The sequence below is a fragment of the Heterodontus francisci genome, chromosome 6 (genome assembly GCF_036365525.1).
Source record: "Heterodontus francisci isolate sHetFra1 chromosome 6, sHetFra1.hap1, whole genome shotgun sequence".
Taxonomy (NCBI): Eukaryota; Metazoa; Chordata; class Chondrichthyes; order Heterodontiformes; family Heterodontidae; genus Heterodontus; species Heterodontus francisci.
The window spans coordinates 118954157-118967501 of NC_090376.1; the positions used below are offsets into that span (position 1 = coordinate 118954157).

Consider the following 13345-nt stretch of genomic DNA (forward strand, 5'->3'; position numbering starts at 1 on the left):
AATCTGCCAGACAAATGTAATTAAAGAACTTCACTGATTCCCTTGTGTAAGGATGAATGAAATGACAGCTGCAGTGAACCAGATCTCACATTCTGGTGTCCGATGGATCTCTGGATTGTTAAAGAATACAAGCAATGCTGACACACACGGCTGGTGATACAAACAGCCACTGGACAGCAAAGTGCAGCTCTTTAGTTTTGGCCTTCATATTCATATCAAACTTTTTGGTCACCCCGCATTTTTCTAGACCCTTTCACATCTTCAGGACATCCCAAACACTTTACAGCCAATGATTACTTTCGAAGTGTAAGAAATATGTGCACTGCAAGATCCCACATTAGCAATGTGAAAAGTGACGAGAGAATCTGCTTTTCTAGCGATGTTAATTGATGGATAAACACTGGTCCAGGACACGGGAGAACAACCCTGCTTCTTCAAAATAGTGGCCATGGATCTGACATGTTTATCTGAGAGGGCCCTCAGTGTAATACCTAAGACAAAGGACAGCATTTCTGACAGTGCAGCGCTCCCTCAGTACTGACCCTCCGACAGTGCAGCGCTCCCTCAGTACTGACCCTCCGACAGTGCAGCGCTCCCTCAGTACTGACCCTCCGACAGTGCAGAGCTCCCTCAGTACTGACCCTCCAACAGTGCAGCACTCCCTCAGTACTGAGCCTCCGACAGTGCAGCACTCCCTCAGTACTGACCCTCCGACAGCGCAGCACTCCCTCAGTACTGACCCTCCGACAGTGCAGCACTCCCTCAGTACTGACCCTCCGACAATGCAGCACTCCCTCAGTACTGACCCTCCGAAAGTGCAGAGCTCCCTCAATACTGACCCTCTGACAGTGCAGAGCTCCCTCAGTACTGACCCTCCGACAGTGCAGATCTCCCTCAATACTGACCCTCTGACAGTGCAGAGCTCCCTCAGTACTGACCCTCCGACAGTGCAGATCTCCCTCAGTACTGACCCTCCGACAGTGCAGAGCTCCCTCAGTACTGACCCTCCGACAGTGCAGCACTCCCTCAGTACTGACCCTCCAACAGTGCAGCACTCACTCAGTACTGACCCACCAACAGTGCAGCACTCCCTCAGTACTAACCCTCTGACAGTGCAGCACTCCCTCAGTACTGACCCTCCGACAGTGCAGCGCTCCCTCAGTACTGACCCTCCGAAAGTGCAGAGCTCCCTCAATACTGACCCTCTGACAGTGCAGAGCTCCCTCAGTACTGACCCTCCGACAGTGCAGATCTCCCTCAATACTGACCCTCTGACAGTGCAGAGCTCCCTCAGTACTGACCCTCCGACAGTGCAGATCTCCCTCAGTACTGACCCTCCGACAGTGCAGAGCTCCCTCAGTACTGACCCTCCGACAGTGCAGCACTCCCTCAGTACTGACCCTCCAACAGTGCAGCACTCACTCAGTACTGACCCTCCAACAGTGCAGCACTCCCTCAGTACTAACCCTCTGACAGTGCAGCACTCCCTCAGTACTGACCCTCCGACAGTGCAGCACTCACTCAGTACTGACCCTCCGACAGTGCAGCACTCCCTCAGTACTGACCCTCTGACAGTGCAGCGCTCCCTCAGTACTGACCCTCCAACAGTGCAGCACTCCCTCAGTACTGACCCTCTGACAGTGCAGCATTCCCTCAGTATTGATCCTCTGACAGTGCAGCACTCCCTCAGTACTGACCCTCCGACAGTGCAGCGCTCACTCAGTACTGACCCTCCAACAGTGCAGCACTCACTCAGTACTGACCCTCCAACAGTGCAGCGCTCCCTCAGTACTGACCCTCCTACAGTGCAGCGCTCCCTCAGTACTGACCCTCCGAAAGTGCAGAGCTCCCTCAGTACTGACCCTCCGACAGTGCAGCGCTCCCTCAGTACTGACCCTCCGAAAGTGCAGAGCTCCCTCAATACTGACCCTGACAGTGCAGAGCTCCCTCATTACTGACCCTCCAACAGTGCAGAGCTCCCTCAGTACTGACCCACCGACAGTGCAGAGCTCCCTCAGTACTGACCCTCCAACAGTGCAGCACTCCCTCAGTACTGACCCTCCAACAGTGCAGCACTCCCTCAGTACTGACCCTCTGACAGTGCAGCACTCCCTCAGTACTGATGCTCCGACAGTGCAGCACTCACTCAGTACTGACCCTCCAACAGTGCAGCACTCCCTCAGTACTGACCCTCTGACAGTGCAGCACTCCCTCAGTATTGATCCTCTGACAGTGCAGCACTCCCTCAGTACTGACCCTCCGACAGTGCAGCGCTCCCTCAGTACTGACCCTCCGAAAGTGCAGAGCTCCCTCAGTACTGACCCTCCGACAGTGTAGCGCTCCCTCAGTATTGATCCTCTGACAGTGCAGCACTCCCTCAGTACTGACCCTCCGACAGTGCAGCACTCACTCAGTACTGACCCTCCAACAGTGCAGCACTCACTCTGTACTGACCCTCCAACAGTGCAGCACTCCCTCAGTACTGACCCTCCGACAGTGCAGCACTCACTCAGCACTCACCCTCCAACAATGCAGCACTCCCTCAGTACTGACCCTCCGACAGTGCAGCGCTCCCTCAGTACTGACCCTCCGAAAGTGCAGAGCTCCCTCAATACTGACCCTGACAGTGCAGAGCTCCCTCATTACTGACCCTCCAACAGTGCAGAGCTCCCTCAGTACTGACCCACCGACAGTGCAGAGCTCCCTCAGTACTGACCCTCCAACAGTGCAGCACTCCCTCAGTACTGACCCTCCAACAGTGCAGCACTCCCTCAGTACTGACCCTCTGACAGTGCAGCACTCCCTCAGTACTGATGCTCCGACAGTGCAGCACTCACTCAGTACTGACCCTCCAACAGTGCAGCACTCCCTCAGTACTGACCCTCTGACAGTGCAGCACTCCCTCAGTATTCATCCTCTGACAGTGCAGCACTCCCTCAGTACTGACCCTCCGACAGTGCAGCACTCACTCTGTACTGACCCTCCAACAGTGCAGCACTCCCTCAGTACTGACCCTCCGACAGTGCAGCACTCACTCAGCACTCACCCTCCAACAATGCAGCATTCCCTCAGTACTGACCCTCTGACAGTGCAGCACTCCCTCAGTATTGATCCTCTGACAGTGCAGCACTCCCTCAGTACTGACCCTCCAACAGTGCAGCACTCGCTCAGTACTGACCCTCTGACAGTGCAGCGCTCCCTCAGTATTGACCCTCCAACAGTGCAGCACTCACTCAGCACTGACCCTCCAACAGTGCAGCACTCCCTCAGTACTGATCCTCTGATAGTACAGCACTCACTCAGCACTGACCCTCCAACAGTGCAGCACTCCCTCAGTACTGATCCTCTGATAGTGCAGCACTCCCTCAGTACTGATCCTCTGATAGTGCAGTACTCCCTCAGTACTATCGCTCTTGCCTCTGTTGCTGGGATAGATTGCGAATAAGCAGAGTACTCTATGATCCTGCCAATGGGAGCTCCGATCCCGAGCTGATGTCCTGGACGTGGCAGCTGTCCTTGTAATGTAAAACCAGAGGGAGCAGCGACTGCTCCAAAGAGTCAGGCCTGGTCACTACTGCAGTAAGAACAAAGAGAAGTTACGGGTTCCAGGCGGATTCTACAGAACCACCGCAGTGAGGCCCAGCAACTGCTCCAATATTGATGCCATTTGAACGGTTTGGCACAGTCAGGGGTCAGAGGGCCAGAAACCCTTCCCTGGTATAATCCTAAACAATGTATCAGGACATTCGGCCAATGGTCACTACTGGATGGTGGGTTTGATCTTTTGCACAGTGATCTACTGGATTATGATCTGCTGTCTGTAATCTTTTAGATTGTGATCTACTGGGTAATGAATTACTGGGATGGTCCACTGAATAGTTATCTGTGAGACGATCCACTCGGTAGCAAACTACTGCACGGCGATCTCCTGCATGGTGATCGACTAGATCGTGATCTGCTGTGTGGTGATCTATTACATTGCGATCCATTGGATCTTGTACTCTGTACTGAGCAGTAAGTTAATCATGAAAGATTTCCCTCTTAAAACTCTGATAATCTCACACATTACGCAGACAAAACCATTTTATGAACAGCACATTTCAGCATCAGTCTTAAAAACTTTGTATTTTAGCTTTTCGTTAGATGCTTTTGTTACGTGAAATATATTTCCATACATTTTAAAATGCCAGTGTTTACAGATGTACAGAATTGATATAACAAAGTATATGTACTGTATTTTGTATAACTGTATTTGAAAAGGGTTAGTATATGATCAGTATATGGAACAGTAAGACAGGCACTTTCTCAGGCCCTCACCATGAAAACCCTGCTGTTCATTGCCAGGGTCGATCTGCCCCTATTTAATCTCGGTTCCCAATTAATTGAATTGTTTTTCTCTGGTTTAAAACTGATTGCAATTGAAAGAGGAGTTCACAGGCTTTAACTGTTGCCAATGTCCCTATTACAAACACCTTGTCATCTTTGTATTTCAGTGTTTCACGAGCCTTCGCTACTGAAGTACCTTGCTTTTGCATCCCTCCCTCAAACTCCCACTCAGTGAGAGAGAACTTCAACTGTTAAAGTTACAGCAAATCAGACACATCAGCTCTTGGAATGAACAGGAAATGGTTTTGGTTGAGCAAGCACGCAGCGTGAAGGCTAAGTGCCACTTTGCTAATCTGCCTCATTCTGTCGAGGGCACGAGTGAGATCTGATATCATCGTGTTTGTAAAAAGCCTCGTCCAGATCGATGTAGTGGTTATTGATATGGACATCCATACAGCCCTGGTAGAACGCTGTCACAGGCATGGAAGTTACTGGAACATCTGTGAATAAAGCATTGATAATGTTAGGTACCTGAATATTAGCAATTGCAAAGTGACTTTACTACTACATTTTTAGACTAGGCATACGGGAGACAACAATTATTAATCACCCATATTACAGGATTATCTAACAGTGAGAGGTAGAATACATCGGATTAGCAGTGCTGGGTCTGATAAAACTTTTCTCTCTTTTCATGTCTTTATCACTAAATGATTACACAACAGTTCAATTACATCCATCCCTTACCCAACCTGTATACCCTTTCAGAAAATTGCCCACTGCCAGTACCAGTGTGTCTACTGTCTACAGCACTGCACCAGTGTGTCTACTGTCTACAGCACTGCACCAGTGTGTCTACAACCTGCAGCACTGCACCAGTGTGTCTACTGTCTACAGCACTGCACCAGTGTGTCTACAACCTGCAGCACTGCACCAGTGTGTCTACTGTCTACAGCACTGCACAGTGTGTCTACAACCTGCAGCACTGCACCAGTGTGTCTACTGTGTACATCACAGGGCCAGTGTGTCTACTGTCTACAGCACTGCACCAGTGTGTCTACAACCTGCAGCACTGCACCAATGTTTCTACTGTCTGAAGCACTGGGCCAGTGTCTCTACAACCTACAGCATTGCACCAGTGTGTCTACTGTGTACATCACAGGGCTAGTGTGTCTACTGTCTGAAGAACTGGGCCAGTGTGTCTACAATCTGCAGCATTACAGCAGTGTGTCTACTGTCTACAGCACTGGGCCAGTGTGTCTACTGTCTGTAACACTGGGCCAGTGTGTCAACAACCTGCAGCATTGCACCCGTGTGTCTACTGTCTACAGCACTGGGCCAGTGTGTCTACTGCATAGCAGTGCACCAGTGTCTCTCCTGGGCCAATGTGTCTACAACCTTGAGCATTGGGCCAGTGTGTCTATTGTTTGCAGCACTGTACCAGAATGTCTACTGTCTACAGCACTGGGCCAGTGTGTCTACAACCTGCAGCATTACAGCAGTGTGTCTACTGTCTACATCACTGGGCCAGTGTGTCTACTGTCTACATCACTGGGCCAGTGTGTCTACAACCTGCAGCATTACAGCAGTGTGTCTACTGTCTACATCACTGGGCCAGTGTGTCTACAACCTGCAGCATTACAGCAGTGTGTCTACTGTCTACATCACTGGGCCAGTGTGTCTACAACCTGCACAGCATTACAGCAGTGTGTCTACTGTCTACATCACTGGGCCAGTGTGTCTACTGTCTGCAGCACTGGGCCAGTGCGTCTACTGTCTGTGGCACTGGGCCAGTGTGTCGACAACCTGCAGCATTGCACCAGCGTGGCTACTGTCTACAGCACTGGGCCAGTGCATCTACTGCCTGCAGCACTGGGGGCCAATGTGTCTACAGCTGCAGCGCTGGGCCAGTGTGTCTACAGCTGCAGCACTGGGCCAGTGTGTCTACGGCTGCAGCACTGGGCCAGTGTGTCTACAGCTGCAGCACTGGGCCAGTGCGTCTACTACCTCCAGCACTGGGCCAGTGCATCTACTGCCTGCAGCACTGGACCAGTGCGTATACTACCTCCAGCACTGGGCCAGTGCATCTACTGCCTGCAGCACTGGACCACTGCATCTACTGCCTGCAGCACTGGACCAGTGCATCTACTGCCTGCAGCAGTGGGCCAGTGCATCTACTACTCCAGCAGTGGGCCAGTGCATCTACCACCTCCAGCAGTGGGCCAATGCATCTACTACCTCCAGCACTGGGCCAGTGCATCTACTGCTGCAGCACTGGGCCAATGCATCTACTGCCTGCAGCACTGGGCCAATGCATCTACTACCTCCAGCAGTGGGTCAGTGCATCTACTACCTCCAGCACTGGGCTAGTGCATCTACTGCCTGCAGCACTGGGCCAGTGCATCTACTGCCTGTAGCACTGGACCAGTGTGTCTACTAACTGCAGCACTGGGCCAGTGCATATACTACCTCCAGCAATGGGCCAGTGCATCTACTGCCTGCAGCACTGGGCCAGTGCATCTACTGCCTGCAGCACTGGACCAGTGTGTCTACAACCTGAAGCACTGGGCCAGTGTGCCTACAACTTGAAGCACTGCATCAGTGTGTCCCCTGTCTTGAGTACTGGGCCAGAGCATCTATTGCCTGTAGCACTAGGCCAGTGTGTCTCCTGTCTGCAGCACTGGGCCAGTGTGTCTACTGCCTGTAGCACTGCAGCAGTGTGTTTGAGAGAGAGACTACACTCCTCGAGTGTGTATCAGAAAATCGCAGACATCTTCCTGACTATTAATCGCAATGAGCTGAACGTCAGACTGGCTGTGTCACGGGAAGACAACCCCTGACCCCATGGCATGCAGAGTCCTGTACCTGTGGCGTTGAAACCCTACGAAACGGAGCGTTTTGAGTCCCGGCATTAAACTTCTCCTGAGAAAGCACCCAGTACAGACCTCACAGCCGTTAATTCCTTTTAAATGTCAGTGAAGCAGGTGATGTGCTTTGAGCCCACTGGGTGCCAGGTGGCAGAGTGAGAATCCAGTGGCAAAGTGCCATTTGGAGGCACAGACCAGGTTTAAGCATAACCACGGAGCTGCAGGAAGGAAACAGGAGTCACCATGCAGCTGGCAGGATTGGGGCTGTTGTGATAACAGGCAACCTGAGCTCTGGGGTGGGGAGTGGAGGGAGGCGAAGCTCATGTTACATCAGGCACTAACAGTTTTCCAATATAATGTCAAAGGAAGAAAATGTGACACTTGTAGGAAGCCTGGGCGATAGGCAAGATTTCTAATTACTAGCTGATCTGCAGTGGCATTGCTCACTGAGCTGGCCAAGAAACAGCATTGCATATTGGTGGAAGATTTGCAATTACAGTGTGACAGGCAAAATGTTGACATAGGATTTTTCCCATTGTAAATGTTGATATCAAAGTGTTACACAAAAGGTCATGAGACAGGAGTTAAAGGTGATGTTGGGAGGAAGTAAGCTCCATACACAGGGCTGTGAATATACTGCAGATGTACAAAATGATTTTTACCTGGAACTCCGCCCAAATAGGTCAGCCCGGATCCGTGCATATATCGGTCCAGTGTGGAGAGACGTTCTACTAGCTGTGCACTTCCCAAAAAGCTGCTGCCAATCACTCCCAAAGACTCTAAGATGATGTGGTTTTTCGTTGCAATGAACTGTATGGACAATCCGTCTCCGGCACACAGCTGTAGGCCTTCCAGTCTGTAAACTATCACATTCTCAATAGCTAGGATGATGCCCTAATGAAACACAATAACAACCTGCATTTATATAGCACCTTTAACATAGTAAAACATCCCAAGGTGCTTCACAGGAACATTGTCAAAATGTGACACTGAGCCACATAAGGAGATTTCAAGACATATTACTAAAAGCTTGGTCAACGAGGTAGGTTTTAAGAAGCACCTCAAAGGATTCTAAGTCTGTGCTAAGTTGAAAGAATGAAAGTGATTCTTTGGGTATTTCCCAGGTGCTTCAGACAGTGTTTTTTTGGGAGATAGATGATGCCAACATCCAATTGTTGGCCTCATTCCTGCTTTTCATTGCCTAATTATTCTGATGCTTGTCATATTGTGAATCCTATCTCGAGGCACTCACTTCCACTTTGAATGAGTTATACAATCATAGAATCATAGAAACTTTAAGGCACAGAAAGAGGCCACTTGGCCCATTGTGTCTGTGCTGGCTGAAAAACGATCCACCTATTCTAATCCCACCTTCCGGCATTTGGTCCGTAGCCCTGCAAATTACAGTACTTGAAATGCATGTCCAGACTCCTTTTAAATGAGTTGAGGGTCTCTGCCTCAACTATCATTTATGGCAGTGAGTTCCAGAGCTCCACCACCCTCTGGGTGAAAAAGTTTTTCCTCATCTCCTCTCTAACTTTTCTACCAATCACTTTAAATTTATGGCCCCTCGTCACCGACCTCTCTGCTAAGGTGAATAGACCCTTCACTTCCACTCTAACCAGGCCCCTCACAATTTTGTACATTTCAAACTAATCTCCCCTCAGCCTCCTCTGTTCCAAGGAGAACAACCCCAGCCTATCCAATCTTTCCTCATAGCTGTATTTTTCCAGTCCCGGCAACATCCTCGTAAATCTCCTCTGTACCCTGCCTAGTGCAATTACATCCTTTCTGTAATGAGGTGACCAGAACTGCACACAGTAATCAAGTTGTGGCCTAACCAATGAGTTATACTGTTCCAGCATAACCTCCCTGCTTTTATATTCTATACCTCAGCTAATAAAGAAAAGAATTCTGTCATGCAGACCCCCACCTGCCAAGAATGAGGCATATTAATTTTACTATATGAACATTGATTTTAAACTGTTGTTGGAGTGAAGAAATGACTTGTTTGAAGATCACCAGACACTGGGCTGGAAGGACATTTGCATACTAAGAGACACTGCTTGTGGAGACAAAGGACTATTCCCTGCTCCAATTAACCCAAATGGATTTTGATCACCAGACATTGAAGGTGTAAGGAAGCGCATTCCAGAAATTGCTAAGGTAATACAATCCACAAACCTCGCAGGAAAGACTGTTCCAAATAAGGAACTAGTCACATGACTAACCTGCTGGGTAACCTGGGGTTTTTTGAATTGTGCCACAGAGAAAGAATCTGAAGGCTGTTTGAACTGGAACCTGGATCAAGAAAGCCTCTCTCTCCTGGGTGGCTCTCTCTCACTTTCTCCCCAGGCCACCAGACCCACGGAAGACATGTAAACCTCAAGAGAGGTAAGATTACTACATCAGAACAAGTTGAAGTGTGAACTGGGCCCCAACAAATTGCAAGACTGACAGGCAACCAAAGACTCCACATTGAACTCAAAGGACTGTAACTCCCAGATATTGCCTCAAACTTTTCCCCTTTATTCCTTCTACTTTTTCTGTCTCTATCTGCGTGTGTGTTTATCGTGTTTGCATGCTAGCGTGGTCGCATCGCATATTTGTAGTAGTTAACCGGATTAGAGTTTAAGATTAATAAACTTCCACCTTTCTTGTTTAAATCTAAGGAAACCTGTTTTATTTCTTTGCCTTACAATTGGAGCAGTGAACAAGGATTCACTGAGGGGGAGCTAAAAACAGTATTTTTAAAATTAAACCCTGTTAAGTTAAACCAGGCAAAGGCTGAGAGGGAACCCCGAGACCCCTTCTCACCTGGTCGTAGCAATTCCATATGCCTTCTCAACCACCTTATCGACCTGTCTTCCTACCTTCAGGGATCTGTGGACATTCACTTCCTCTACACTTCTCAGTATTTTCCCATTAATCGTGTATTCTTTTACTGTGTTTGATCTCCCCAACTGCATCACCTCACACTTCTCCTGGTTGAATTCCATTTGCCACTTTTCTGCCCATCTGACCAGACCATCAAAATCTTCCTGCAGCCGACAGCTATCCTCCTCGCTATCTACCACACGGCCAATCTTTGTGTCGTCTGCAAACTTCCTGATCATGCCCTTTACATTTACATCCAAATTGTTAATATACACCACATAAAGCAGGGGACCCAGTACTGAGCCCTGCGGAACGCCACTGGAAACAGTCCTCCAGTTGCTAAAACACCCGTCAATAATTACCCTTTGTTTCCTGCCACTGAGCCAATTTTGTATCCACCTTGTTGCATTTCCCTGGATCCCAAGGGATTTTACTTTTTTAACCAGTCTGCCATGTGGGACCTTGTCAAAAGCCTTGCTAAAATCCATGTGCAACACATCAACTGCACTATCCTCATCTATCTGCCTGGTTGCTACTGCAAAATAATTAGATCAAGTTGGTCAAAAAAGATCTTTCCTCAACAAATCCATGCTGACTATCCTTAATTAACCTGTGCCTTTCTAAGTGACAGTTTATCCTGTCTCTCAGAATAGATGACAATAATTTTCCAACTACTGAGGTTAGACTGATTGGCCTGTAATTATTCAGTCTATCCTTCACTCCCTTTTTAAACAGCGGTATAACTTTAGCAGTTCTCCAATCCTCCGGCACCACACCTGCATCCAGTGATCACTGGAAAATAATGGTCAGACCCTCTGATATTTCCTCACTTGCTTCTTTTAACAGCCTAGTGTACATTTCATCAGGCCCTGGTGATTTATCAACTTTCAAGGATGCTAATCCCATTAATACTTCCCCTCTCCCCATGTTTATCACATCCAATACTTCACACTCTTCTGCCTTAACTACAATATCTGCATTGTCCCCCTCTTTTGTGAAGAAAGACGCAAAGTATTCATTAAGAACCACACCAATATCTTCCGCCCCTCCACATAGGTTACCTTTTTGGTCTTTTTTGGGCCCTACTCTCTCCTTAGTTATCCTCTTACTCTTAATGTATTGATAAAACATCTTTGGGTTCACCTTGATTTTGCTTGCCAATATTCTTTCATGCCCTCTCTTTGCTTTCCTAATTTCCTTTTTGATTTCACCCCTCCATTTGTTATGCTCCTCTCAGCTTTCTGTAGTATTGAGTTCTGGGTGTCGGACATCAACTTTCCTTTTCTGCCTTATCTTACCCTGTAGACTCCTTGACATCTATGGGACTCTAGATTTGGCCATCTCACCCTTTTTCTTTGTGGGAACATGTTTACTCTGAACCCCTTGAATCTCCCCTTCATTTGCCTCCCACTGTTGTGACACTGATTTACCTTCAAGTAGCTGTTTCCAGTCCATTTTCACTAAATCACTCCTGTTTAGTAAAATTAGCCCTGCCCCAATTGAGAACTCTAACTCCTGTTCTATCTCTGTCCTTTTCCATAATTATGTTAAAACTGACTGAATTATGATCACTACCACCAAAATGCTCTCCCACTGCCACTCCTTCCACCTGCCCATCTTCATTTCCTAAAACTAAGTCTAAAACTGCGCCCTCTCTTGTTGGACTTGCTACATACTGGGCAAAAACGTTCTCCTGAATGCACCTCAAGAATTCTGTTCCCTCACTTCCTTTCACATTAAAACTATCCCAGTTAATAATGGGGTAATTAAAATCCCCGACTATTACTGCCCTATTGTTCTTGCACTTCTCAGAGATTTGCCTACATATCTGCTCTTCTCTCTCCCTCTAACTGTTTGGGGGTCTATAGTACACTCCCAGCAGTGTGATTGCCCCTTTTTGTTCCTCAGCTCAATCCACATGGCCTCATTTGATAAACCTTCTAACATATCAAAGATTATCAGGGTTAGATGGGAGTGTGGAATTCGAGAACAGAAACAGATCAGCCATGATCTTATTGAATGGAGGGGCAGGCTCGACAGGCCGAATGGCCTACTTCTGCTGCTAATACGTATGGTTGTATATAATCCCTCCTCACAGCTGTAATAGTTCCCTTGACCAAAATTGCCATTCCCCTCCTTTCTTATCTCCCTCCCTATCGCATCTGAAAACACTGTAACCAGGAACGTTGAGCTACCATTCCTGTCCCTCCTTAAACCATGTTTCTGTAATAGCTATGATATCATACTGCCACGTGTCTATCTGTGCCCTCAGCTCATCTGCTTTATAGTCATATGTGCATCAGGTGTTGTCAGGTCAGGACAAGTATGGGTTAGATACAGAGTGCCCTCCTACACTGTCCCAGTGATATCCTTGAACACAAACTCAAGAAAGTCCCTCCCTGCACCAGCAAGAATGTTTCCAATTCGAAACCAGCCATCCATTTGATGACACGGCAGTGATAGCACCAACTTGGTGTCAAACGTCAACAAGGATCGTGTTTAATAAAATCAGAAAGTGCAGGAAATACTCAGCAGGTCTGGCAGCATCCGTGGAGAGAGAAACCGAGTTAACGTTTCAGTGACCTTTCATCAGAATGGATGAAGTTTGTTAGTTGGCACTACCATATCCCAAAGGCTTTGGACACAGGACCATGCTGACAGAAGGAAGAATAGCTATCCATCCTATCAGTCCAGAGAGGAACAGTGACAGTGAGCTGGCCTGGCACAGTATCCAGCTACTCTCCCACCTCCTTCTACTGTGCCAGTTTTCTTGACCTTTCTCCCCTAAAGCCCTTTGGCCTTTTCCAGGGTACAGTTCCAAAGGTCCCCTACTACCAGCTATTATTCCTGTATCGGGAATGTTTTATGAAGGCTTTTTCTCAGCATGAAACCTGGCCCACCATGAATCTGTCACTGAGCTCTGCAAAGTGCTCCACCTCCAATTTTATAAACAATCACCAGAAGCCCATAAGTTAGAAGCGCAACCCATCGGGCAAGCTGACCTCTGCTCTCTGACCTCTGCGGCCCAATTCCATCACCTCATCTCATTAGTTACCTGCGTGGCACCATTCGAATCCACGAGGGCCAGGGAGAGTGGGACATTGTTGTCTCTTATTAAAGCGAATAAGACGCCAGTGTCTGCTGAGGGGCGGATTGAAAGTTTCACATTCACTGCCCAGCTGCCATCATCATTACTCGGTCTTGTAGCTGTGTTTTTAAAAATAGTTTCCTTTTTAGTAATATACTTCCAACACATATATTCCAGAATCACTTTT

At 48.1% G+C, this 13345-nt stretch overlaps 1 protein-coding gene across 2 annotated transcripts in view; it reads right to left on the reverse strand.

The window, feature by feature from the left end:
* Positions 1-4098: 4098 nt before the first annotated feature.
* LOC137371495 (growth arrest-specific protein 6-like) overlaps positions 4099-13345 on the reverse strand; it is a 191719-nt gene continuing 182472 nt past the window's right edge. For both annotated transcript variants that reach the window (XM_068034183.1, XM_068034184.1), the window contains 3 exons: positions 13126-13277; positions 7856-8087; positions 4099-4826 (listed from right to left, as the gene is read on the reverse strand). In XM_068034183.1, the coding sequence (XP_067890284.1) occupies positions 4675-4826; positions 7856-8087; positions 13126-13277 (536 nt within the window). In that variant the 3' untranslated portion in view covers positions 4099-4674. The remainder of the gene's footprint in view (positions 4827-7855; positions 8088-13125; positions 13278-13345) is intronic.